Source organism: Telopea speciosissima, chromosome 2, assembly GCF_018873765.1.
Source record: "Telopea speciosissima isolate NSW1024214 ecotype Mountain lineage chromosome 2, Tspe_v1, whole genome shotgun sequence".
NCBI classification, from domain to species: domain Eukaryota; kingdom Viridiplantae; phylum Streptophyta; class Magnoliopsida; order Proteales; family Proteaceae; genus Telopea; species Telopea speciosissima.
In genome coordinates this window covers 6,389,731-6,417,077 of record NC_057917.1, presented here as the reverse complement: position 1 = coordinate 6,417,077, position 27,347 = coordinate 6,389,731, and the positions used below count along the sequence as shown (strand labels likewise).

The window sequence follows — 27,347 nt, the reverse complement described above, 5'->3', positions numbered from 1 at the left end:
AGAAGCCAGAAATAGTTTGTAGACCACACCTTTCATGGCTATTAACTCCATCTGGAGAGAGAGGCTTGAGAGGGCCTTTTGATAGCTAGTTACTCCAGCAAGAAAAAGGTTCAAGAGCATGATTTAGGAATCTGGATCAGATTGGCTATAATGGAATAGTCCCACTAGGATTGGTTGGGACTGGTATCAAGTTGTAATAGGCCTGAACATAAATCCCTATTGTCTCCAAACTCGGCCATAGAATTGCCTTGGGTTGATTGGCAGTGGCCTATCCGATTCCAAAAGTCCAAACAGTAGAATCTTGCATGGGAGGGCTCCTTGCTATAGATAAAAACTCCCACCTTCGGGAGAGAGGCTTGGAAGATCAACCAGTTGTTGGTGAATATGCAATTGCAGTATGAGTATTTTGCATTGTATCCATCACTTTCCTACATCTCCCCCTTGCGTACTCGTCCGCATTCAAGTCGGGATACCCTGGAATGCGCATTATGGCATAAAATAAGCTCCCAACCTACGTTCAAGATACTAAAATACATAAGAAATGCACTAAAGAATGGGTAGAGCTATGAAGCTCTACAGACCCTCTCACCCCCCTGAGAGAGACTATTGCATGCAATCTCGGTGAATGATGAATTTATTATTAAGCAATGCAATATCCTGTGTCAAAAATATGCCATACAGGAGCAGACCACACCAGCACTACGAAACAAGGTGGGAGGGGGGCTATCAATAAGCACATACCATCTGAAACATGATCTGATTTCTGATTCCCAAACCCAGTCATCCATTTCACCATATATACTTAGTCATCCGTATAGTTAAGGGCCAGATCCCAATAGTGACCAACCCCAGCATCAGAAAACACTTTCCTTGCGGCAGCTTCAGTCCTGCACTGGTGAACAAGAAACCTGTTGAAGCTCGGCTTAGCAACACTGCCTTGCCACACTAAATCACACTTGTTAACAGGTTTGTCCTCACTTTCATCTTCACCATCTTCGTCAATACCCACTGAGGCAGCCCAATTAATACGCTTGAGCATCAACTTCCCATACCTCTTGATGGGCTTACTACCACCTTCCACGACCACCACACTAATGCCATCTGATATGACAGCACAGCCCGTCAGGCGATTCTCCTGGGCATTGACGTCAACCTTAAAGTGGGTCTGTGGATGTGAAAGGTCATTGATCCGATACACTGACACAAGGGTCTCCAGCGTATTTGGATCCTCAAAGAGCTTCCTCTCTTTCTTCCCACGGTGCTCTGCCGGTGTGAGCTTACGTGCAATGTTCCTGTCAACATGGGCTTGTTCACGCTCAGCAGCCGCACTCCGTATTTCCATTTCAAGCCTGGTGGGATCTTGTGTTGCTTCTGAACCAAGGACTTTCATGAGATTGCTCATCTTCACCTTGGGCTTTGGGGGTTCTAACAGACCTTGCCTTATCATTTCCTGCCTATCTTTTTCCTTCGCTAAGCGCCGTTGTGTGCGCAATTTCTTCTGCTCCTTCTTGGTAAGCTTCAGAGGTTGTGGAGGTGGTGGAGCAGGATCTGCAGGGGGCTCAATAGGAAGAGGATGCTCGATGTAAATTGTAATCTTATCCATTTTAAGTTCATCTCCAGTGATGTTACTACCTTCATTTAAGTCGCCATAGGTTCCAGAAAGCAAAATTGGTATATCCCTGGTTAATTCATTACACAAGATTAGGTAGGTAACGTGTCAAAGTCTTATAAGAAATTTTACCAATGGCCTTCAGTATTGAAGGGTCAAAAGCACATGGACCAACACATAGCAAGAAGTACCTTGCTCAAGGAAACAAATACTGGATCAACTTACCACCACTCAGTTTCCGGAGTTGGGTCCTTCGGTTTTTCCTTCTTGACAACTCTCTCCGATACCTCTATCAAATTCGGATTGATATCAGGCTCTGCCTTTGCCTTTGCCAGCTGTGCTTGTTTTGTCTTCAACTCTTTAGCTTGTGCTTCTCCAAATTGACTCTGAAAACCATAATAAAACCAAAAAAGGCACAGAGATTATCGAGCAGAGAGACAGCTCAAGAGACAAGAAGCCAATTTAACATCCTGGGACATTCAATACCTTGAATCTAATTATTTCTGCCTGCTTTGCCCATTTGCCTTCCTCTACAAACTGGAAAGACATCCTCTTGGGTCTCAACAGCTTGGTTTTATTGATTCCCATTCCAGGGTCGAAATGAGGATTCAAATCTGGATCAACATCCAGCTCAGGTTTAAGAATCTGGAAAGCTTCCTTTTTCTGTTTGTTGATGTTGACCTGAAGAATTTACATACACAGATAATTAGTAAGTACAGTAATGAATAGAAGTTTGAATATTACCAGCAATATATATTAAGTGGAACCAACTGAACAAACAGGGAAAATTGAACTAACCTTTAATGTGCTGAGATTTGTCAGTTTCGGCATATTGATTACATTTCCATGCTCATCTATTTCTCTACCAAGTGCATCCAAACGGAGAACAGGGGCTTTGGATGGCTTCTGCTGGACAGCAATGTCTGTTGTTGCGTTCCCTGGAAACATGTTTATGAGAGGAGCAAATTCTGGGTCCTGGTGAAATCCCATCTTTGCAGCAAGTTCTTGTGCTCGTTTTACAGCTTCATAGTTAGGTATGGTTGTAAGCCCAGGAAGGGCAGTCATGCCAGTGGTGGGGGGCTTCACAGAAGCCGTAGCTGCAGTAGGCACATTTGTTATGCTTGAATCTGCCCGTGAAATGGAAGCCACTGTAGCAGTAGCAGGTGGGATGGAAGCTTGCTGCCTTGCTGTGCTTGGTAGCTGAGTTTTAGGTTCCTCCTTGTCTGTTGATCCAAGCTGTAGGCTACCATCTGAGCTTGCTCCTTTATTCAACTAAATAAACAAAAAAGACATGGTTATTAGGATTACAGAACGAAGCAGAGAGTTTCACTTAAGACTTAAGAAAAAAGTAACAACAATTCATTATAAGACTCAAATATTATAGTAAGCTTTATTAATGAACTTACCAATGGAATCTTTTTCAGCTTTTCTGCCAATTCTTTTTGCATCTGTAAAGCTTTCTTAGCTTTCACTAAAGCATCAAGAGACAGACTTCCACTCTTGCCAGCAGCTGAAGTTGTCCCATCTGTACTGGATTTTCCAGGAACCTCATGAGATCTGGTAACACTAACTCCCTTATTTTCATTGGTGGTGGAAATTGAAGATACCTTGATAGGAGGGGATTGACTGGGTGCAGAAGTCTCAGGCAGTACCTTCGATGCCATACTAAGTGGTTCCAGAGCAGCACCCTGTAAAGATCAAATGTAACATCAAGAGCCAGGATATTTTTCCCTCCAGTGAATTCAGAAGGAAGACTTAATGGGCTCAGAAAACTTGATATCAACATGAAGCATATATAAGTGAAAACCATCGAAGATCCATTGCTACTAGGACATAGTACTTGGTTCACCCAATGGGGAAAAAAAATAGTAATGCACTTGACAGTTGCAATGCAGGAAATTAACTAAAGTAAGATTAAAAAATGTCTTATCACAGCATCAGTGAATCATCCATAAAATCAGTTAATGGCCTTCCAAGAACTTGGAAGTTTAAATGATATATTACAGTTGCCAGAAAACATTCTGATATTATGAATGGAAAATCCATATGTGCCCTATTCTGTTTGAGTGCTGAGATAGTACGACTATCAAAGTCCATTTATTGATGACATCATGCCAAAGTAGCTGTAGAATGCAGTAGGGCTGTCAAAGACCAAGTTTCGATTCAAATAGATCCAAATTTGATTCAGTAAGGACCTAATGTTAAGTATCTGACCCAATCCAATAAGCAACAGATCGAATCTGCGGATATACTTACAGCCAGAGAGCTTTTTGAAAATAGAGCGACAACTAGACTAGCCACTCAAGCTTTGGGGAATAGAGAGGGTGAGGAAGTCCGGCCGAGTATACACCACAAGGTTTCCTGCTCAAGGGATGACATGCAAGGCAATCGCTGAAGCCCATCCAGAGGGATCTGATGTCTTTGCCAGTTTGCAAACCTCCAAGGCAAGGAGCTTTCTTTCCATTAATGTCATGTCCAAAAATATATGTACAACCTTGAGGATGAGACTTATTGCCATCAAACATGCATCTTGAAGTGCTTCTGTCTCAGCTTTAAGCAGTTAATAGAAGTTGAACAGCAGGCTTTGGCATAAAGAAAGGATCTCCATTCTCTGAAGGCCTTCGTTCCTGTTTTGATGGTGAAGAAGGAAAACCAAACCATAACCAAGGAAACCTAATATCCCTGAACAGATTGATATTCTCCTAACCCTATACTAATAAAAACCATCAAATCCTTTTCAGATCTATCTTTCCAATCACTGTTCTATGTTGCTTCTGAGATTTTTGACTGACAAGGGATTCAAGCTCAAGGACATTAGGGTTTCGGGGCTATTTGTGGGGGAAGATTCAGAGGATGATATACACATGCAAATCATGTGGAGTCTCCGTATGAATTCTACAATGGCAAGATGGCCATGGCAAGCCCTCCGAGCTTAACAGATCACCTGTGGGGTCAATCGCATAAAAAAAACAAAGAATGCAAACGCTGGAGTTTAATAGATCTGATGCGGATCCAAGGGGTTCCAATAACCTGATTTGGATCGCTTATGGACCACCCAGATCTCAAATATCAAGTTGTAAGAATGGAGTGGTAAATTTGTAATAAACCAGAATTTGCAAGGGGGGGTTTTGGTAACTAACAGGCAATAGGTCACGAAGGGAATTTCTGATATTAAGAAGGGATAGACTAGGTAGCTAATAAGAGAGGGTATGGAGGCAATTAGTATTTAAGGGTAAGGGACAGTCTTGGAATCAAAGAAGAAATAAAGGATAAGAGGGACTTAAGGGATTAAAGAGGAGTAGTTTTGCAAACTCAAAGGAATAAAGGACTAACGAGAAGAAAGTAGAAAAGGAAGATCATTTTCTACCTTGGAAGGGAAACCTCCTTCACGTAATTCACTTTGGGCTTTGGAATTTGAAGCATAATCAAAGGTTCTCCGAGATTCAGGTAATAAGAGACCCCAACACTCACCTTCAAAGCAGAATAGCATTTCAGAATTCCTTGACTGGCGGTTAGGAAGAGGGCAGATTTGAAAATCTGAATGAAAGCCCCAACTGTGATGAGATTTAGAACCCTAAAATACAGAAGCTGGTTTATTTTTTCCTTTTATTTTTTTTTTTTTACCAGAATCACCTTCAACAATCTTGAACTGATCCAATGAGAATCAAAGGGAATCATTCTCACTGTTTGGGGCTGTAAGCACCGTCAGACACAGGGTTGGGCAAAGAAAATAGAAAAGAAATATGAAGAAGCAGCAGAAAAAATCGCAGGGAAGAGGAGAGAGAGAGAAGGGAATATGGTCACACGACCTGATTCGTACTAATCCGGCACAACTCAAAAATAAAACTTCATTCCAAATCTGAATAAAACGAAGGTTACAAAGTTGTATTTAAAGATGAAATTAAAAGACCCCTAACTAAACTTTAAGACTGAAATAAATTCCTAAATAAAACTCTAAACAAACTTTGAAAACAATTGCATGTTATCTCTAACTCCAACCCTATCGAAGACTACATCAATAGCAATATAAAAGGAGATTACAAAATAACTCAAATTCTTAATAGACTAAGATATCTTACTAAACTCAAAAATCCAATTGGACCCAGCTCGTCTTCATATCGGTCCCCCAACGGATTTGGGCCAGTCCAAGGCATTGCTCCTGCATCAAGATCGAATCAGAGCAGATCAGAATATCAGATATCCGATACTCTTATCGAATTCGAACTTGAATCAGAAAAGGCTTTTGTAGATCCACCGGATTATCAGATCATTTCAGATCAGGTGTTTTTCTTAACAGATCTGAATTGGATCATCTTATCCAACTCATATCCATTACAACCCTGCAATTCAGATCAAACCAAACTCAAAACAAAACTTTTCAAATAAGTCAAATTGGACCAACAAGGATTGATTTTGAGGTGGACCAACGAAGGCGCCAGCTGATCCAATGAACCGCATCATTCTCTATAACACACTCATAATATGCTCACAGTTGCACTAGATCAACCATATTTCTCTTTCTAGAAGTTCAGAAAACGTGGTAATAGTCACTTTCATTCCATTTTTGGAGTCAGTTTCAAGATGTCTGGGGAAATCATATCCAAGTTTAAAGTCAGGAGGAGTTTGTCTTTAATAACAGAGTCAACTGAAACTCAAAAGTCCTACTTTCATTTGTTTTGAGGACTAATTTCGGGGATGGTCTGTATGGCATGTTTTGGTGTCACTTAGAATAGTTTTTCCAGTTTCCCATCTAATAAATCCATGGTCTCATGGACAAAACTCCTATATCATTTAGTATGCTATGAAATTCAATTATTCGATTGTTTTGTCATAGATAAGAGTTTAAATATATGGGAATTAGAAGTCAATATAATAGCTTTCTGTAATTGATTCTACAAAAGTTAATGAATAAATAAAAACATATATTTAAATGATAGTTTAGGGATCACCCAATTCTTAAGGAAAGTGGAGTTTCAAAGTTCTCCTCCAAAAGCAATTTCAAGAGCTTCAACAGTGGCCCTAATAGAACCTTTCTTCTCTTGCTCTCTCTGTTAGTTTATTTTGTGTTGACTAACATCAACACTCTAAAACCTACGCCCTATCATAGCCAACCATAAAACTCTATAAAACATTCATCAAACAATGGCCCATACATCCATGCACGACCTGTCTTCAGAAACTTACCTAGACATATAACCAACTGGCCATCCCTAATAGCACTTTTTTTTTTTTTTACATAATCAAGATTGCACTCTTATGTCCTCTAATTTCAAATTTCCCCAACCTAAATCTCAAATTTTCTTTGATAAAAAATTATGAAGAAAACAGTAAATGATAGTAATAAAATCCTCAGAGAACGACTATCCAATATCAACCCTTGATACCAAAAACAAGAAAGCTAAATGTCAATTGCAATATCCGCAACAAATTTACTACCAAAACATACCTTTGGGTACACAGTTCTCATTTTGCAAGATCGCAGAGCCATCTCGTAGAATAAACTTGTAAAGAAGCTAATAAAAATTCTCAAATTAGGGACATCTTACCCCAATCAAGAAATCTGGATCAGATTTCATCATATCTGGCTGTTCTACTGTTATACTTGATTCTTGAATTCAATATTCAGAAATAGATCTGTGATCTCTGCCAGATCTTGTTTCTTAATCAGGATCACCAATATCAAGAATCTAATATCGTATCTACAGCACTTACATATTATTTCAACCTCAGCTGAGCCACCTGTTCCCATGACACCTTAAATCCTGTAAAACAACAGGATCAGATTTAATTCTACACCGAAACGCAGCAATAATAACCTCCCTACCTCAACCAGATTTAAAAAGGGGGGGGTCATACCCTGGTGCAAGTCCTACTTTCACAGGGTCCCATGAGGAGGTGGACTGGAGTCAGTCAACCTAATGCATTTTTGAAATAATAAGTCGCCACCCTCAGACTTGAACCAGCATCTTTCTGCTGGCAGGCAGCAGCAGAAGCTTTTATCATCAAACCCCTCGATATGCCTACAGTACGAAACAGAGATAAACATTTTGATCTCCTAAATTCGGGACTGCCAAGTTCCCCAAATTTTATACCCAATCAAACCCCTCAATTTGGCAGTTCCAAACAGAGACTTATATTTGGATCACTTCTTTTTCTTTTTCCCTTGTGCGTGTGTGTGCTTGGATCCCACAATATGAGACTACCAAATTCCTCAAATCTGATGCCCAATCAAACCCCTTTAATATGACAGCCCCAAAACAATGATCCATACCTATGCCAATGATCAGTATGGACTCCTCAACAAACCTAGTGGAGGGCCGATTAAAGAAGAGGATGAAATCTGATATTCTAGTTTCAAGGGAGAGAGGAATCACATAATCACACACTCATGTTTAGCAACCCAAACACTTTTCTATTTTTTCAGATCTGATTCTTTCATTGGGTACATGCAAATATATAAAGAGGAAAACAAAGACTCCAAACTAGACTCTAAAATTGAAACTAACTTGCAATCAAACTATATCTGTCTCCTATTCCTAAGTATCCAACCCAAACAAAACAAATCATGAACTTCCCAAGTTAATATGTTCTTTGAATTTATTCGCCCAAAAAAAAAAACAAATCATGAATAAAAGACATAAAGACTAACTAAACTACTACCGGACCTTATTGGACCAAAAACCCAGGTTGGGCCAGTTCTATCAGGGCTTGGATTTCAAAACCCGGTTGACCCGGTCATACTTGCCCAACCTGTCAAGTGTTACTGCATCGACTCTCCTCTGAAAAGAACTCGACCCCGTTAAGTTTGGAAAAGGACCAAGGAGTAGGTATTCGCATACCCATAATGTTGAGCCTTCTTATCAAAAATCCACGATCAGCCAAGAAGAATATGACACACCGTCAGAGGGAGGACGTCACGTTGCACTGTATCCACAAACTCACCAATAGAGTATTTGAGTAAACACCTACTACTAATCTTGAGATTGGTGTTTCTCGATCCAGCACTTCATACTTCATATCAGTAGGTAATCACATACTCAATAGTATTGTATTGTTGGGAGTTGGGACGTGGAGCAGTAGGGTGTCTGACTTCTGTATTGTTCACTGTACTTGGGTTAAATGTCTATGTAATATGCATTGTTCACACTTCATTGTACTTCGTAGTTTGCAGTAGAAACTTTAAGTCTTAGCTATTTCTTAAATAATTATTCAATATTATGTCTCTTCATCCATTATTGCATAATTTACTTGCTTTACTTGCCAATTACGTCTCATAGCACTCAAACAATGTGTAGAATAGGCAACATTACATTAAGGGTTCGACATTTACGGCCAACCAAGGGTGCAAATCCAAAACACCAAATTTGGTGCTTTTTTTTACAATTTGAAGATTTTAAAATGTTTATTAAGCCTAAAACAAACTTCCCTTAAAGTTTTGGAGCCAACTATGGCCATTTGCCCACCGAAACATCATATTGAAAGAAAGAAAAAAAATACACAAACTCACCGAGATCTCGGTCGTCTCAACCTTTTCGAACTATGACTCCAGTACAAGATGTCATCAGCACTAAACCGTAGGTAAGTTCTTAGGTCATTCTGATGCCTCTCTCTCTTATCTTCTTCTATTCTCCTCTACTTTATATTTTTTGTAGGAACTACCCCCATCACTGAGCGTGCTAGAGTCAACTGAAATAAAGTAATTGCTCTTCTTGGCTGCTTGTGTGATTGTAACTCGAGTCTCTAACACTTATTATCATTTGCACTAAATCCTGGGTAAGTGGTAGCACGTCTAATTGTCTTTCTCTCCTCTTTTTATTCTTTTTCTCTTTTACTGTATATTTTTGCATAGTGAATACTACTAAGATTACTACCACGCAATCAGAAGTTCAGTATTGGGGTCTACATTATGTAGGGCATTTCCTTGCTTCCATGCATTTGACGTTTTCCAATCTCAGATGCAACATTTTGCCATCAGATTATAATGGATCATTTGGCTCACTGACTGCACAAATTTTATTTGGGAGAGAGAGAGAGAGAAGGATACCATAATGGAACTTATCAAGTATAAATTACACCCAAACCTATGCCAGTAGCAAATACCTTGGAATTTTCCCTCTTCAGAGTTGACAATCTCCCTTGCCAGTCAAGTAATTCCAACCAAATTCTTTGTTTTTTCTATTATTTTTCTGAGTACATAACTGCCACCTAAGGAAACAATAGCATGTAGGAAAATATCACCCAATATAACTTATCCCAAAAAAATGCCAGTTCAGTTCTTTTCTCTGTTCAGGCTAGGATCTGAGTTTCAATTAAATGCACTTAATAAAAAAAATACATACATATTTCAACGAATAATTTAGAACTACTGTACCATGTGGATTTTCCCAAAAAAAAAAACCCCAATAGCTTTGTTACAGGAAAACAAAACAACAAATTCTTACGTAGCTCGAAGGATATCCTAGTACAAATCAATTGCTTTGTGCTATGAAGATCTCAAAAAAAAACATCCCCATCTATCTTCTTTTCCTTTTCTGACCTGATGAGATAGGTGCCCAACTCTAAGGGTGTTCCCATCAATGGTACAGTTTACAGACATAAAGCCAACCATGGATCCAGAAACTACTCAGATATAAGAATAAAACTGTAGGTTAAAAAAATGTAGTTCTCTCTTTACTTGTACAAAAGGCAGACAAGACAAACTTCCAACTAACTAACCTGCAGAATGAATTAGTTTGATTCTTCTATTTCAAAGTTCTTCACATTCCTCTTAAATCATACTGATAAAAATCTTTTCACCAAGTACAGATTGAGTATTTGAGTTATAACTAAAAAGCTAATGAATGCACAAGTCAAAAGATTCAGTATATTACTTAGCAACCAAACTATGATGAAAGAAGAATATACAAAAAGAGCTCAAGCCTATGATTCTCTATAATTTTAAGTCCCCTACAAAAATAATTTACAAGCCAAACTATTAGCAGCAGATATGGTGGATGATGTTTCATAGAAAATCAAATTAGAATGGATGAAGTGGAGAGGTATGTCTGGAGTGTTGTGTCATAGACGTATTCCTTTACTTAGAAAAATTTTATAGGACAATCATACAACTGACTATGACGTATGGGACCGAAGGTGGAACAGATAAGAAGCATCATACAGATAAACTCAGTGCAGCACAGATGAGGATTTTGATATGGATAACTGACAAAACTAGAAAGGATAAAGTAAGGAATGATCATATTAGAGCTGATTTGGGAGTAGCTCCGATACATGATAAGCTACGAGAAAATCATTTAAGGTGGCATGGCAATGTTCAACGGAGGTTGAGTTGTTGTTGTTGTTGTTGTATGGTGAGTTTCACAGAAAGGGAATAGGACAAATAGTGGCTACAGTGATATCACAGAACAAAATTTGTAACACTAAACCAAAGGAAGAGCAGATAATGAGAAACAAACTCACAATAGCTATGGAACCACTTCCATTTGAACTGACAGTGCTCTGAGCATTATCCACCCGCTCACCTACACCTTCCTTGTTCTCGAAGTTTGTAACCAAAACTGGTTCTATCTCTTCCTCCACATCCATCATACCTTCTTCCATTTGTCGATCCTCAAACTTTCGTCTTACTCTTCTTTCCTCCCTAGCACTTCCAGCCACATCTCTCGTTTCTTCTTCCACCCAACGCTTATCCTCAACAATTCCATTCAGAACCTTAGAATCATCAACAACCTTATCTCCAAACCGCCGTTTTTCTCTCCTCTCTTTCTTCGCTCCATCCCAATCCCTAACCTGTTTCTCGCTCTTATCCAACAGTTCCTCACTTTCTTCTCGCTCTTTTCTCTTATGTGAAGTGGATGATCGTCTCTCAATTGATTCCTTACGTAAAACTATATCTCTGCTGCCCTCTCTCCCATCCCTCTGCTCATGTGATCGCTCCCGCTTCGATTCATGATCCTGTGAGTGATCCCTTGATCGATGCCTATCATCCCTAGTGTGCCGAGCACCTGAAACTTTATCCTTGAGGCCCACATTGTCATCTCTCCCATCTTTATGCCTATCATCTTTGGAGTGCCGAGAACCCGAATTCTTATCCTTGACACTGTCGTTGTCCTTTAAAGAGTGTTTCTCTTCCCGGTATTTATCACTGTGGTGCCTTTCTTCAGATTCTCTCAAATGTCCATCTTTTGAACGATGCTTGTGGCCTCGGTCTCGTTCATGATCTCGGTGGCGATCAGATTCTCTTTGATGATCTTTGCTGTAATCTCTATCCCTATCTCTGTCTCTCTCCCATTCGTCTCTGCTTTTTCTACTTGATTTCTCCTTTTCAACAGTTTTGTCCATCTCTTTCTAGGGTTTCAATGTTCTTCACAATTTCTCTCACCCTGGTGAACCTGTTACGAACAAAACACTGGAGCCATGTTCAGTTGGTATTCAAATTCTGAGAATCCATGATGGACAGAAGTAGAGGAGGAGAAGCACACCTGAAGCTCCAAAGACTTGGAATCTTGGATCGTCTTCACAACCTTCAATCGCGAGTGAGAACTCTGAGTCCGAGGAAAGTATCACTCGGAGGGGGAGGAGATTAGAGATTCGTGGCTCTTGCAACCCTTCTTCCTTCCTAAGCCACCCGATCGTCTCCAATCACTTACGCAGCTCTATTGTCTGTCTCTGTTTTGTTGGCGGGAGCTGGAGGATCCAGCCCAGCAAAAACACCCAAAAACAGGGGTTGATCATTTAATAGAGGACCCACTCGATTTTTTTTCCTCTAAAGTTCCCTCACCCATACGAGAAATCCAACGACTGGCTTTTGAAGATGGTGGTTCCCAATGAGAGAGAGAGATGCCTCTCTCCACTCTTTCCTCAAAACCAGATTTGTCTCTCTCCTCTGTCCACGTTTGTAGTCTCCTCTCTCCACGATTGTAGTTTTCTAATGAAGCAGCAACTCTCTTTCCTCTATCCCGCTCTTGTCTCTCTTCTCTCTTTATACCATTTTCAAAAATCAACGAAGAGCGAAGCCGAGCTTGGTTACCTCTGCAAACTCCGGCGAATGCAGGTCAAGGAGAAGGCGAGTTAGGAGAACATGTAGGAAGAGAAATCTTTGGCTCGTTTTGGTCGTTTCAATTTTAAGTTCTTATCTTCCGAATTCCTAAGTGCAAAAGAGAACGACACAAAGGAGAAAAACGCAAAGAGGTAAGGAAATTGGATTTCTCCTTTTTCTCGCTCTTAATCTCACTCTTCTCTCCATCTAATACAAACTTCTGTGGTAAATAAAATCCCAATTCAATCGTATTTATCTCTCCAGAATTCAGTTTTATGTTCTTCTCTACACCAGTTGCTTCTCTGTCAATCCGAAAAGATCTACTTTAGAACCTCCATCTGTCTTTTTCCGATTTCCTCCATTGTTATAGAGCTAAAACGTTAACCATTTCTCACTCTTCTTGTTCATGTACACCCCACTTTGTCTCTCCCCTTCTTTCATCTGGTTTCCCTTCTCCTCCACAACCCAACTCACGTATTCTCTTCAACTGTTCAAGACCTTCAGAACTAACAAATCTCTTTCCTTCTTTTCTCAAAAAACTGCACTCATTCCTACGATTGCAGAGACCTGTCACATGTTTGGTTAAGGGGATAGTGTACAGTGGTTTTTTTTTGTTTCTTTTTTTTTTTTAATTAATGAAAGAGGCATATAATTCAGGAAACATATGTTGTTTAGTCGGCAGTTTCATTGAGAAATTGCAAACGTGGAGAGAGGAGAGAGGAGAGAGACGAGAGTGGTTTTGAGGAAGGAGTGGAGAGAGGAGAGAGAAAGAGTCACTCTTTGTTTGGGAACCATCATGAAATGTATCTCACCTCAGATTCGTTGGAATTCTCTCTGACACGTGTCGAACATCCCTAAAGAGAACCTCACAATCGTATGGGTGAGGGAATCTTCGAGGAAAAAAATCCGGGACCCACTTCGGTCCAACCTGTGAAATGACCAAAACCCCTGGAGGAGAGCCAAATTGCTTGCAATGTGTTTTCCTAAGGATAGAACTGTCCTGGACCCATGGGAAGTACCGCCTTGTCCCCATGGAAAGGCAGAAATCTCGTCCAGGTCATTGCTTCTGCGTGTGTTTAGACAGCGTGCGTGCAAGCTCTAGAGGCCCAGAATGCGTTCTCTTGCCCGTGGTTAAATTATACCACTGACTCCCACTGTGACTTTTTGGGCTTGGAGAAGCATGCTTGAGAAAAGAGCTTTGTCGGTTGGTCTTATTTGGAAACTTGGTGTTGGCAATCGTGTCAAGATTTGGAACGATCAACGGGTGCCTTCCCTCCCTGAATTTAAAATCCAACAAGCAGCTCCACTAGGAGGCAGCTGGCACAGCAGAGGTCATCCCCTAGGTGCAGTCTCTAAGCCATCTCAATTCTCTGAAATTCTTTTAGGGGAGATCTTGGCTATCAGAAGTGAAGTCCTTCAAGCTACTAAAGATGGCTTCCAGATGCTGGAAGTGGAATCTGATAATATGCCAGCCGTAAATTACATCAATACCAACAATGCATCTACTCCCAAACACCTGAATCCTATTGTAAATGACATCCTTCAATTGTCATCAACCTTACAATCTTATAGGTTTACCCACATTCCCAGAGACTGTAACAGCATTAATGCTGATACTCTGGCCGGGAGGGCTCTATCCGTGTCAGGTCGGATGGATTGACCTGTTTCCATTCCATGGATTCAGACTTCTTCGTAACTCTAAATTTACAAGCTTTACTCGTTTGAATAATTAAGCCTTTTTCTACTCCAAAAAAAAATGAAAAGTTGGTCTTCTTGAACTGTATTTCATTCCCATTGATAAGGAAGCTATTCTTATTATTCATTTGCCTCTCTTTCCGTCTGAAGACAACCAAATCTAGGGAGCCTCTAAGAACAACAGATTGTCAGTTAAATCTCTTAACACCTGCAACGCAATATTAAAAAATGGAAAGCATATGATTGCCCCTCTTCTTCCAGACTTAGTAGTTGGGCTTCCACCCCAAAATCGGTGTGGCGGCAAATTTGGAGATGCCCTTCGTTGCCAAAAATTAAAACATTTTTATGGAAGGCTTGTGCTTCTGGTTTAGCTTCGACTGAGGGTCTTTATCAACGCATTCTTCAGATATATCCCTAGAGCATGCGATGTGGGGCTGCAATGGAAACGTCTAATCATATTATCCTTCAATGCCCATTTGCCTAGATTGTGTGGTTCAGTTGTTCTCTCTCATTTAAGGTCCCTCAAGGTGATGGTTATACCTTAGCATAATGGATAGAAAGCTTGAGAACATTTAACAGCTTTCAAAAGAGATCATGTGTAGCTTTGTTGTCTGGTCCCTATGGCAGGTTCGCAACGACTTGGTTTTCGGGATGTATGATTGGAGCCTAGAGGAGGTGATCTCAACAACACACCAAGCCCATTTTGAGTTCTTCAAAACTCACCATCTTCAGATGTAGAGCACACCACCAAGCCCTCTCCCCTGTCGGATGCAGCTCATCCTTGGGTACCGCTGCCCAACCCTTTTCTAAAGCTTAACTGTGAGGCCTTGTGGAGCTCAGATCTCCACAAGTGTGGGCTTGGTATCATCATCAAAGACCACTCAGGCCGATCCATCCACGCCCAATTTGAGGTCCAACAATTCGACTGCATTTCAATTGGGGAGGCCTTGGCTATTTGTAGTGGGCTTTTGGAGGCTTTATCCCTACGCATTGAGAACATTCTTCTGGAGTCCGACTGTAGTGAGATCATCTTTACAGGACACTACAAGACATGTTTCCCTCCCAATTGACCCTATTATTGCAGACATCATCCTCATGTCTTCATACCTTCAAGTATATAAATTTTCTTCGATTCCTAAGGACTAGGGAGTAATGTTTTGGCTAACTCCCTAGCTAAGAAGGCCATGTCTATGTCGTGTACGACAGTTTGGTTGCTTTTCATTCTGTTTGGTTGATGTACTTATGGTGTCCTGCAGATGTTATTATTGGCGGTGGACTATTGATTTTGTTTTGTGGTCATTGTTTTTATGTTTGAATATGAATTTCAATTCTAATTATGCATTTCTTGTTGGGGTTCCACGCGAAAGACGGAAATAATACACATTGGATATGAATGGAAATATGAGAGATTTATAAGCATTTGAGCACCCTCTCCTTAACGGTCAGCCTTTGATATGAGTTTTACCCAAGTCCCTAACATATAGTATCAAAGTTTATTTTGAATTTCATATCTTTCAAAGTAAAGAAGCCAAGTCAATATAAATGTTTTGAGTTCCAATGTCTTCCGACATATAGAGATGAACAAAAGGTTTATTTCCTCATGCTTCTCTCGATTCTTTTTCTAATCAATAAATTGTACCTTTTCTTTCTTATTGTTATTAAATTCTTGATCATTCTTCGTATGTTTTTTGTTTTTTTTTTTTGGAGGATGGGTTTAATACTTTTTAACTGTTATGGTTGTAACCATATTTTATTTCCTTTTTTAACCTTAATTATATTTGTTATCATCTTTTTTAGTTGAGTGGTTTTCTGTAATTTCCCCCCACTATCCCTCTCCCTTCTTCTCCGTCTCCGTCTCCGTCTCCGTCTCCGGCTCCTTGTTCACCTCATTCTTCTTCTGGCTCTCCAGATCCCTCACCCCTCCCTCGCTTCCCTTGTCGGCACCGACTCGGGGTCCCCCTTCCCCTCTCCCTCTCCCTCTCCCTCTCCCTCTCCCTCTCCCCTCACTCTACCAATAATATATATCGTTAAAGTCTAGTTTGTTCCTGTGTAACGACTTCATCACCACCCTGGATTACTTCGACTTTCTCTATTAATAAAATTTCCCCTTTTTCATTGCTATGAAACTTTCCCTTCTAAAAAGAAAAGAAACCAGCATATGAAACAACAACAACCAAACAAAATATTTGAATCTAAATTAAACCAGCATTCACTTCATGTTCCTCTCTACTGGTCTTCTCCCTCTCCTTGTGGAATCTAATGGCATGGATGTAAAATTTTGCCAATTTTCACTCACTTTTGAGGCACTTTCCTTGTTTATTTGAGCAAAAACTTCATTGACTAGGTGGAGTCAGGGGGATTTGGATCCTCTCCAATAAACATCCTGCCCAATGAGGCATTTGACGGCTGGACTGTGTCACACACATCTCAATGGCGTCATCGAGATGTGTGTGGCACAGCCCAACCGCCCCATTAGATGCCTCATTGGGCTTTTCACACAATGAAGAGGATCCCATCGATTTAGGGTCCTCTACGATATGGACCCACTCATATTTGTCAAACCACAAGTGTGACAATTTTTTTCTTATGTAATACCAATGACATGCATAATGACGCCAAACTGTAACTGCCAATGATATTAAGGACTACAGAAATGGGCAACTTGGTTATGGGCTTTTTATATGGGTTGAGTAATTGGGTTACAAGTATTTGCCTCCTTCGGCTATTATTTTAGGCCTTAGGAAATAAGAATATGTACTTTCCTTAAATGTCCCAACCTAGACTTGGTAAATGGTATTGTGGTAAGCAGGGTGGTTTAACTAGGTAGGTAAGTCACTTTTACTTTTATCTCCCTCATTTAGCTTATCGGGTAAAGATTCCTCACCATGGGTGAGGAGGGTCTGGTGGACAATAGTCGATTGGACTGATAGGGAATTCATCCAGGCCTGAAAAGTGAATTATTTAATGCAATCAGAGACTGGGCCTATTGAAGGGACTTCCACAATGACAGGGCATCTTGTTGGTGAAAAATATCACCTCCCCCCCCCCCCCCCCCCCCGCGAAAAAAAAAAGTAGAATGCAAAAGTACTTTGTATGCCCATCGGATCGGGATCGTCTCCAGGGAGCCCAGCGCCCAGGGTGCTATCGAGGGCATCCAACGGTTGAATTGTGCTGCACACATCTCAATGCATGTCTAGGGATGTGTGCGACATAGTCCAACAAGTAGTAGCACCCTAGGCGTGCTGGGCTCCCTCGAGACGAGCTAAATTCATGCCCATCCCCCTCTCTCTTTCTCTCTCTAAAAATTAGTGGGTTGAGGCAAGGGTGTCAAATGGTCGGTTCAGTAGTATTGATTGGTTTCGATATGATTTTTTATTGGTTTTTTGTTATCGGCTTGTAATCGGGCTTCTATCGGGTTCCATCCGGTCTAGAATCAATTTTACATATATACATAAGGCAATCAATGGAAAAATCCTGGTTTTTTTGGGTTTTCTGTTTCTTATCAAGTTACTATCAATCCAGTCTCAGTTTTTTAACAGGTTTGGCCTGTTTTTCGATCTTGGTCGCTGTATTCTATCGGTCCAGTTTGGTTTTTGTTTCTATTGGTTCTATATAACCAATACCCCAACCCAAAAGCAAACCAATATGTTCGATTCGGATCGGATCAAACCGATCATTTCACACGGCCTAACCAATTCGTGCTGAACTTTGACACCCTTAGACCTTCAACTATGGCTCCGTCCCCCAAGCCAGCTTTCTCTCTCTCTCTCTCTCAAATAGGAGCTCTGCCTTAATTTTATATGCAAGAACCTTCCCTCTCCATTCTCTAATATACCAAAAAAAAATAGGTATTATGGGTGGAATAATACAAATAGTGGGACAAAATAAGTGTAACCAGGCAGACCTTTGCTTCATCCATTTAATCAGCTTTCGTCCCAATAGCTTCTATAATGCGGCCCATAGGGTTTTTACAATATCCATTATGAAAAACAAAAATCTTTATTATGATAAAAATAGAAATGTAAAAAGATTCTCATCCCAATAGTGTGGGGATCCTTTCCCATGTCATTGACACATCCTGATTTTGTAAGATCCACATTGACATATTCTCTCCTCCCCTTTCTCATTGACGAAATTGTTTCTTTGTATGATAATTGGTGTGGCATGGGAGATTCTTCTTCATATGTTGGCGGCTTAGAAAACCTTCTGGACCACTCTTTCTCGGTGGTCAAGCTGATTTACTGTTAGCACCCCTTAAGGCCATGTTTGTTTGGTAAACAAAAAGGATTGAGAAAAGAGACATTCTGGGCTCCATATGTAATGGGGTTAAAGAATAGAAAAGCGAACGAAATGAAACAATAGTAAACAATAGAATTTCATACTTTGATTCCAATGTGTAATAAAATTTTGGGTCTCATATGTAATCAAATCGTTTCCTTCTCTTTCACAAAATCCTACCCAAAATGGTGGGACTTTGGAAATGGTGGTGGTGAGCATAGTAATTAGTAAGTTCGGAAACGGCAACAATACGGGAACGGATACGTACGGTACTTAAATGGATTGTACGGCAATAATATTTTTCAAAAAATCCGACGCAATAAAACGCTACGGTAATAATACGATACATGTTTAATACGTGTATAATACGGTTGCTCTGTAAAAATTCGAAAGTAAAAATACGGGCATATATTCACTATGCAATAGACATGTATACCTAAAAGAACTAAAGATTACAGGCATATAGCCAATAAGGTATGCTTGAAGTGCAAATGAAATTATAGTCAAAATAAGAGAGGGTGGATCAAATGATAATTTGCAAGTAATCATATAAACAGATATCAAATGATATGGACAGTTGAAATCGTAGACAAAAGGTAAGTAATTGAATATGGAAAGACATAGTGGATCAAGTGAATCCATGGAGTCCTTCAAGAACAATATCCATCAACGGACCATGCAAAAAAAATTAGGGGAAAAGAAAGGCTATCTAATCATGTAGTGTAAGTATAAAAAAGGAAAAAGAAAATAAGTTGCAAGAATGAAGAATCGGAACAGTGTTACAGTCAAATGTAGGTGTCATTAGTGTATCATGGATGGCAATTTTCAGGACAAGCAAATAAGAATGATGGTAGATGATCACACTAGCATCAGAAGAATAGTAAAAGTAGAGTCACATTATAATTTCCTTTGGCTATTTCAGGATTCAACAACATAAAAATCCTATAGGGATATAAAATAGCTTGAAGCTTTAGAGCATATTAGGCAATTTTATAATGAAAAAGCCCCACAGCAATTGGTGATCCAGAAGTCAAGCACTCAGATCTTTCATTATTGCAATCTCCATTTGTAATCAATAGATAATAGAAGTCTAGTACTCAGATCACATATCACAAACACGAGAAACACAAAACACAATCCATTTGATAGGGTGGGGAATCATCATTTTACAAAGGGGGTTTTAGAAGTGAGTGGAGAAAAGGGGGGGTTTTGAGAAAAATCAGAGAGAGCGAGAGAAAAGCAAGGCAGAGTGGCAGACAGGAAGGGATTTTTATTAGAAAAATTCTGAGAGGAAGTGAGATCAGAGAGAAGGTAAATAGAATCTGCAAGGTCCTTCCTACCAACATTGTCATAAATACCTTTGTAGTCGCCGGCCTGAAGAAAGCAAGAAGTAACGCTGCAATCTCTGGCGTGAAGAACGCAAGAAGCACGCTGCAATCGATGGCCTGAAGAACGCAAGAAGCACGCTGCAATCGATGGCCTGAAGAACGCAAGAAGAAGAAGAAGAGACAGAGACGAATGTGGAGAGTGAGAAGTGAGAAGTAGCCGTTGGACGATGTTCCTTTTGTTTTTCGCTGGAGAAACCGAGAAGACGAGGGTTTGGTTAATTATATTTTAATTTTTTATTTTATTTAACGGTTAATATTTTAGATTGGTTTAACGGTTAAGATCGACTTTAGGATTTTTTTTTTTTAAATTTAAGTAAACATAGTATACGCGTATAATATGTGTATTATTCATGTATAATACGTTAGGTTTTAAAGTCAGTGTATTTATCTGACTCTAACATATTGTATGCAATACAATGACTTTTTCATTCATACGTTCAGGTATGCGTATTATACGCATATAATAGCATATTTACTAACTATGGTGGTGAGATAAATGACTTGCCACGTAGATAAACACGTTTCCTTTATTCATGGATGGTTGTTTGTTTGGTTTCCCATCTGAGAAAACCAAACACATGCCTTTCTAGATTTTTATGGAAAACCATACAATTCCGTCAAACAAACAAGGTTTAACAGTTTTGGTTTGATTCCCAAATAAAAATTTAAATCCATAATCCTAAGATCTTCTTAATCTATTTTTGTTTGAGCCGAATGTGAACCCTCGTAATTTTGATATGGGAAGAGGGTTCCTCATGATGTTAGCGTTAGGGAATCTCCTACACCACATCAATGATAATGCAAAAAATGGTATCATCCACATGAGGGCCCATATGGTCCGATAAGCGAGAATAATAATAAAACCGATGATAGGGTGATTCTATATTGACCTCACGGGAAACTTTCCCTTCTAATATATTTCTCTTAAAAAGCTGAGGAAAATTATTCTTATCTGGGAGTGTAGTCTCTGCTAGCGCTCCATTGTCTTGAAATGACCTCTCTACCCTTGTAATACTTCCTTTTCGAGGGCACTCATTTAGTATTTTTTTTTTTGCTGACGTAGGCTACTCTTCTGGACAAAAGCCAATACGTTTTTTCTTTTAATCCAAAAACAACCTCAATGTCATTTTCCTTTGCTTGTACTTACTTGACCAGCTGAAGCCACGAAGTTTTGTAAGCAAGAGAAGAATCACACAATGACAACGACAATGTGGGCTGGACCTTAGTTAGTAAGTTCGGGAACGGCAATTGAACGGGAACGGATACGTCGCGCTTAACGGATTAGCGGTAATAATACTTTTCAAAATCCGGCTTTAAAATGCATACGGTAATAATACCGCGTTTATCACGGATATAATACGGCATAGCGGCAATAATACTTTAAAAACGGACATATATTCATTATATAACATGCATTCACCACCTAATAAACAAAATAATATCATGATTTTATTAACTAAAATAAACACAATAATATAATATGCTATATAACATCTCTAAGATTATCATTTAACATACCAAAATATCAATAATCTACAAGAAATGAATGTAGATTGTCCGAAAATGACATGAGCAAGTTGAAAGACCAGAGAAACAAGAGGAGAGTACAAGACTTAAGTGCCGCTTTGTTGAACGGAGATGGCGAGATGATTGGAGATGGAGGCGGCTACTTTTGCCCTACGGTTGGATGTTCAACGCAAATCGAAAGGGACGAAAGGGAAAGTGAAATCGTTTCCCTAAATTCTAATCTTTTGGATAATTTTTTTATAAAAAAATGTATAATACGTGTATTATTCGAGTATAATACGTGCTTGCTTAAAAATGCGTTTTTTATAAAAATACGGGAAAATACGGGGGCGGGAGTATTATACGTTTAAAAATACGGGAACGCGTATAATACGCGTATGATACACGACTTTACTAACTAAGGGCTGGACTTGGAATTCCAATCTGTAGATGTTGTTGGTTCTAACAAAATTAAATCCAAGAAAAGAAAAAGGTGTTGGCTTTTGTTGAGAAAGAGAGAGAGAGAGTATAATGGAATAACGCATCCAACGAGAGAGACCTCAGTCAGTCCCTCAACTCTTTATGGTATACAAGAAAAAGGTGTTGGCAAGGCACTCGGGCAGGGGTAAGGCGAACATTGCACGTAGCGCTCTGTCTGGATCACACAGACCACTACGGGCAGGACATCGTAGAAGATCATGATCCTTATGGGCGACCGACCCATCAACCAGCGGCGAGCATTTTGTTAGAGAGCAATGCATAACAAAAGGAGCAGATCCATCAAAGAAACCTATTTCTGCCTTTAAATCATTGCTTTGGTCAATAATGTAAACCAATGAAAGCTTCTTCGTATCTATTCTATCCTCTTCATGGCTAACAAGTCACACACACCATTGGTTAAGCCATTTATGTAAACTAGCACTTTCTTGATCATAGACAAAAATCTAGCACTTTATTTAACATCCCCACTTCCAAAAAACAAAAACAAAAATACATTGGATCCCATTAGGGAAAATTTCTATAACTTCCTTATAGTTGGCCTTTTTACGGTCTCCAAGGTGTCACTATGTCTAAGTGAAGTAGAACGCTTCGCATGAATTAGTCCATGTGATAGAAGACCTCACATGCATCCAAATAGCAGCTCAAAATTCAAAAATGGCAAGCCATTGAGGAGCTCGTCTACCAACCATTGCATCAGCATGGAATCCATATGGCGGCTGTGAGTTGAGCGTTGCCCTATTGGAATTGAAATTGAGATATATAACTTATCTAGCACACGTAATTCTCATCAGAGAAGCAATAAAAAATTGTAGGAGATGTTGAAACACAAACAGAATCACAAACAATACTTTGTGAGGTTGAGTCGTGCCACCAGTCACTCTCCTTAAGATCGTAGTTGCCCCTTATGGTGCAATATGATTACTAGCGAATCGACCTCCAAGATAAAACAACCCGTAAGGCCTTTCAATAATTGTTGCACTCACGTACTGGATCACGTGAGAGCACTCTTAATCAAAAATAATAGAAATAGGGAACTTTGAAAATTGATAAGAATAATGGGATCAAAAGAAGAGGACAGAATTATGGCCTGAGTCGAACGAGATCGTTCTGTCCTTAAGACAGTATTTGCACCCTCCTATTCCTGCAAAGGGTTGTAGTAAACCTACCTCCCAAGATAAATCAGGTTGGTCTTGTTTCTGGTTGCAGAGACAGTAACCACTGAAGCTATCAGAGATTTTTATATATATTGGACTGAGAGAATTCGTGGCCCATTTATAGGCCCACAAGGCCTGTTCGGATGGATCACACCCATTGGTGGCTCATGTGGCTTGATCTGACAGGTCATGACTATTGGACCAGACTTTCATGGCTGTACGTGTGGGCTGCAACCATTGGGCTCAATGTTGAACCAATGGTTGCACCCCCCTTTGATTAGCCACCAATCCAACGATCGGATCGATCCTAAGCACCCTTTGATCATACATCGTCAATCCTGAAAAGATTAAGGCGACATACTGCGATGATGCGCACGACGATGCGCACATGCGAAGTGCACCATCAAGTGCATCAAAGCGCCACATTGCGCCTCACGCAGGCGCATGTGCATGGACTGTCACCGTCCTCGCTCGTAAATGTACTGTACAACCTTTTTCAAACATAACATGTGATAATAGCACACAATCATATATAAACCAAAGGAAACATTTCTCCGTAACCAATGTGGGACTAAATCCCACATCTATTATTTGGAAAAATTCCAACAAGTATGTTCTAAGCCAAAACAATGAGAGCAAGCAAAGAACAAAGGAGAGAGCTTTCAGCACTTTAAATTGATTAGAAGACAGCCAAGGACGTCATTTATTTATATAGGGAAGAAGCCCCTTGAAGATACAAAATGTGCACTGGGTGACTAACAAGGAGGCATCACCAACGACAGGCCTGCTGACGTCGACTAATACAAACAACAAGTCGAATAGGGAGTGAATGGTGTTGGTTAATGTTTTGACAAACCTCGACACCAATTGCTCTTTGTCTGACACTTGATGTATCAAAATTGACGATTTGACATTGGCCAAGATGAAAGACTAGTATAGAAAATCTAGTTTGGAGCAAAAAGATTTCACATGCTTTAAGACCTTATCTCACCACGCATGCACATGTGTGAAAAACACCCTTGATTATTCCAAACATGAGGGAGGAGAGATACATCTCTTCAAGGAACCTAACCCTTGTAGTTCCAATTCCCATATATATTAACCACTCTTCTTTTTCATCCACTTCCAATGTGGTACAAAAGTTTCCACACAATAAAAGACTTGTTAAAAAGTAACTCCCAAGAAAACAAATATTGTGGAGGAAAAACTCTAAAACCAAAATTCCAAAAAAAAAATAAAATAGTATTTTATGAAAGGGAGAGCATTGTGCATGCGTTAGCGATTGTGCCCAATGGAGAGAGTGGGATGGGTTGATGGCAGTGGATCATTTTCTATAGGGGGTGGGACAGAGATAGGCTCAGGCTAGGCATGCCAACCCTTTTTGAATTTCACTTTAATAAATCCATTTTAAAACAGGCCCAAATTTTTATAGTTAAGTGTATCTTAATGTTACATGGTCACATGGTTATATATATCAAATTTCATCTCAAACAAAGTTTACCAAGTGGCAAATAGAGCTATAGAATATCCAAGAACATAGAAGAGTACAATGTTGACATGGATGCACATATCTGAGAAGGAAAGGAGGCAAGGAAAAACAATGTTTTATTGCATTAGACCTTGTCCATTTTTTAAATGGAGAGTATTTGGATGTTTGTGCTCTCTTTCGGGGGTGGTTGAAGTGCATTATTTTGCTGTTTAAGATTTTAACACTATAGTCAAACAAACAGTAATTTTCGTCATGTGGATTATATTTTAGCAATTTTATCCCCACAGCAATCTCGATCATGCCCATATAGTTTCCCATAAGGACGATGGAAGGGCATGTCCCCTCTGGTTAAGATTAGGGTCTCATAATCATTAGCCGATATGCTTTTCTTTCATGACGATCTTCGTTCATGCATTAAGGATCTAAAGAATGGTATCATTCATATGGGTTCACATAAGACCTACATGGTTAGAATACGAGAGAGAGTGTTAGCATGGGTCACACTGTTTATCATATAAGAGGAATATAATGAAAGGGAGAATGTTCTTTGTGCTGTAGCGCAGTCTGCGTCCAAACACATAGGCCTCCCACTCAAGGGGGCAGGGTGGTCATTGTGTCCACCCCTATGTACCTGAGCGCAGCCTACGCTACGCCATAGAGAACAACGCCCCATAATGAAATATGAACATTCCTTTTCTCATATAATATTCAATAACCTCAAAAAAGAAAACAAGAATACTCCTAAAAAAAAAGATAAGGAAAATAGAAAAAAGAATTCTAAAAGGCAGTATGGCCGTTGAGTCCAGAAATAGGGATTGAAATGATTGACCCATCATGATCGCCCGATTGATGCCACTGCACGTACTCTCATTGGCTTCTGTGTTGACATAGGGGCCACACTACCTTTTGAAGAACCCTCGCCCAAGAAAAATACAATAGATCACTACTCAAAGGAGTATTCCACTATTGCTATCCACAACATAAACTAATTCCCAACCCTTTTTTTTTTCTGGTCAATATCATTACATAACTAAAATAAAATTTATTGACCAAGAACTTTCAATGTTTCCTTTTTTCCATTTTAAGAAAAATGAACAAGACAGTTATTATATCTTATATGGCATTAGTCTATAAAGTTGAAAGTGTGCCCCTTGGAAAGGTAGAAAAGGAAAATTCTAGGAAACATCTGAAAAAGTATTTAAGCGCACAAAAGTCAAGTCCGTAGAAACATCAATGCCATCTTTTTTTTTAGTTGAAAAGATGATGAAAGCTTTAAGAATTCTATTTGACTAGCCAACAGTTCCTTTACTCCATCTTGAAATTTTCCATTGGTAAAGATTCCAAGTTGTTCTTTGTTTGGTTCCGATCTTTTTTACTTCCTTGGCCGTAGTTTATGACTTTTATGTTTCTTTCCCATAAAAAACAAAGAAAAAAATCAATCAAAAGGAGAGATAAAACCAGTTCTTAAACCTTCTAACTAATCAGTTTGTTATTTTCAAAAATGTTTCTTGCTTCCTACGTTAGGCGTGAGAAACAGTTCAGTTCTTCCTTCCTTCCTTCCTTCCTTCCTTCCCAAGGCATTTGATAATACCCAAGAACTGAGATTAGGGTTGTCAAATCGTTCGATTTGATCCAAATTCGGTCACAACTAATCATTCTTCGGGTTGGGGTGGGTCGAGCTGAAGTCGGCCCGGCTAAGGGAAGGCTCGGGTTCGAACAGTTTCAATTTGGTCTGGTTTGATATTGGTTTATTTTAACTTTTATCAATTTGATATTGGGTTTTGTTGTGATTTGGTTTTGATTTACCATGTATATATTTAGGGAGAATGTTTTCTGTGTGGGATGCAGGGGCCACACCAACGCATAACAGGGGCCGGAATGACTGCCATGCCCCCATGTATGGCGGAAATTCGACCCCCTTTTGTACCACTGCATGCACTCTCATTGCTTGGCGTGTGCGGCATAGCCCCTACATCCTACCTAGAAAATAATGCCCCATATATTTAAATAATGGGAGAGAGATCGTTATCTGGGCCTCTAGAACCTGCACGTGCATACTGGCCAATGAGAACGCACAAGCAAACATACACTTGGATGGGATTTTGGCCTTTCCATAGGGACAGCATGGTACTTTTGTGTGCTTCTATTTCTAATTGTAGGACTTATGCAGGCCATGCAATTAGATAGCGTTATTTTCCCCTTAAATAATTATGGCAAATTTTTATTTTTTTTTCCTTTTTGATTGTTTGGATTTGTATCAGGTTTGCATCAAATTTGGTCGGGCTTCAGTTTTGATCGCGATCTGGTTTTTATTTGGTTGGTTCAGTTCAGTCTGTTTGGCCGGTTTGATTTTGTTTTCTACTCCTGGAGAGACCTTGAAGACTTGGAATGGAAGTATGAAGAAGAAGAAAAGAGGCTGCTTTGGCCTTTGGCTTTAGCTTTTACTATTTGTTGGTTTATGCGTCATTCCAAAGGTGAACTTCCACCCACTTTTTAGTTTCTCCGCACTCAGTTCAGTCTACGCTTGCCGTCATGATTCACGAATAACAAAGTTATCAAATTTCCACGAAACTTCTTTCATGTTACATTTCATCCTTCGTCAGTATTTTCAATTAATGTTCCCGTATGAGCTGACATCGTATCAGAAATCAATTTGAGAAATTAAACTTACTCTGGGAATCTACGCAGC

The 27,347-nt window shown here is 39.6% G+C and overlaps 1 protein-coding gene across 4 annotated transcripts; it reads right to left on the bottom strand.

Moving 5' to 3' along the window:
- Positions 1 to 621: 621 nt before the first annotated feature.
- LOC122649859 (protein RDM16-like) lies at positions 622 to 12,081 on the bottom strand. Of its 4 annotated transcripts, XM_043843109.1 has the most exons (7): positions 11,069 to 11,342; positions 3,016 to 3,297; positions 2,787 to 2,881; positions 2,408 to 2,708; positions 2,096 to 2,290; positions 1,835 to 1,995; positions 622 to 1,679 (listed from the first exon to the last, which is right to left on the bottom strand). In XM_043843109.1, exons 1-7 carry the CDS (start codon positions 11,207 to 11,209, stop codon positions 803 to 805), a joined length of 2,052 nt encoding a protein of 683 aa, XP_043699044.1. In that variant the 5' UTR covers positions 11,210 to 11,342; the 3' UTR covers positions 622 to 802. The 4 variants fall into 4 exon arrangements, with proteins under 4 accessions (XP_043699044.1, XP_043699047.1, XP_043699045.1 ...); XM_043843112.1 differs by having other exon boundaries at positions 2,408 to 2,881; positions 11,069 to 12,081; XM_043843110.1 differs by lacking the exon at positions 11,069 to 11,342 and having other exon boundaries at positions 2,408 to 2,881; positions 3,016 to 3,139; positions 3,217 to 3,297.
- Between the last annotated feature and the right edge of the window lie 15,266 nt (positions 12,082 to 27,347).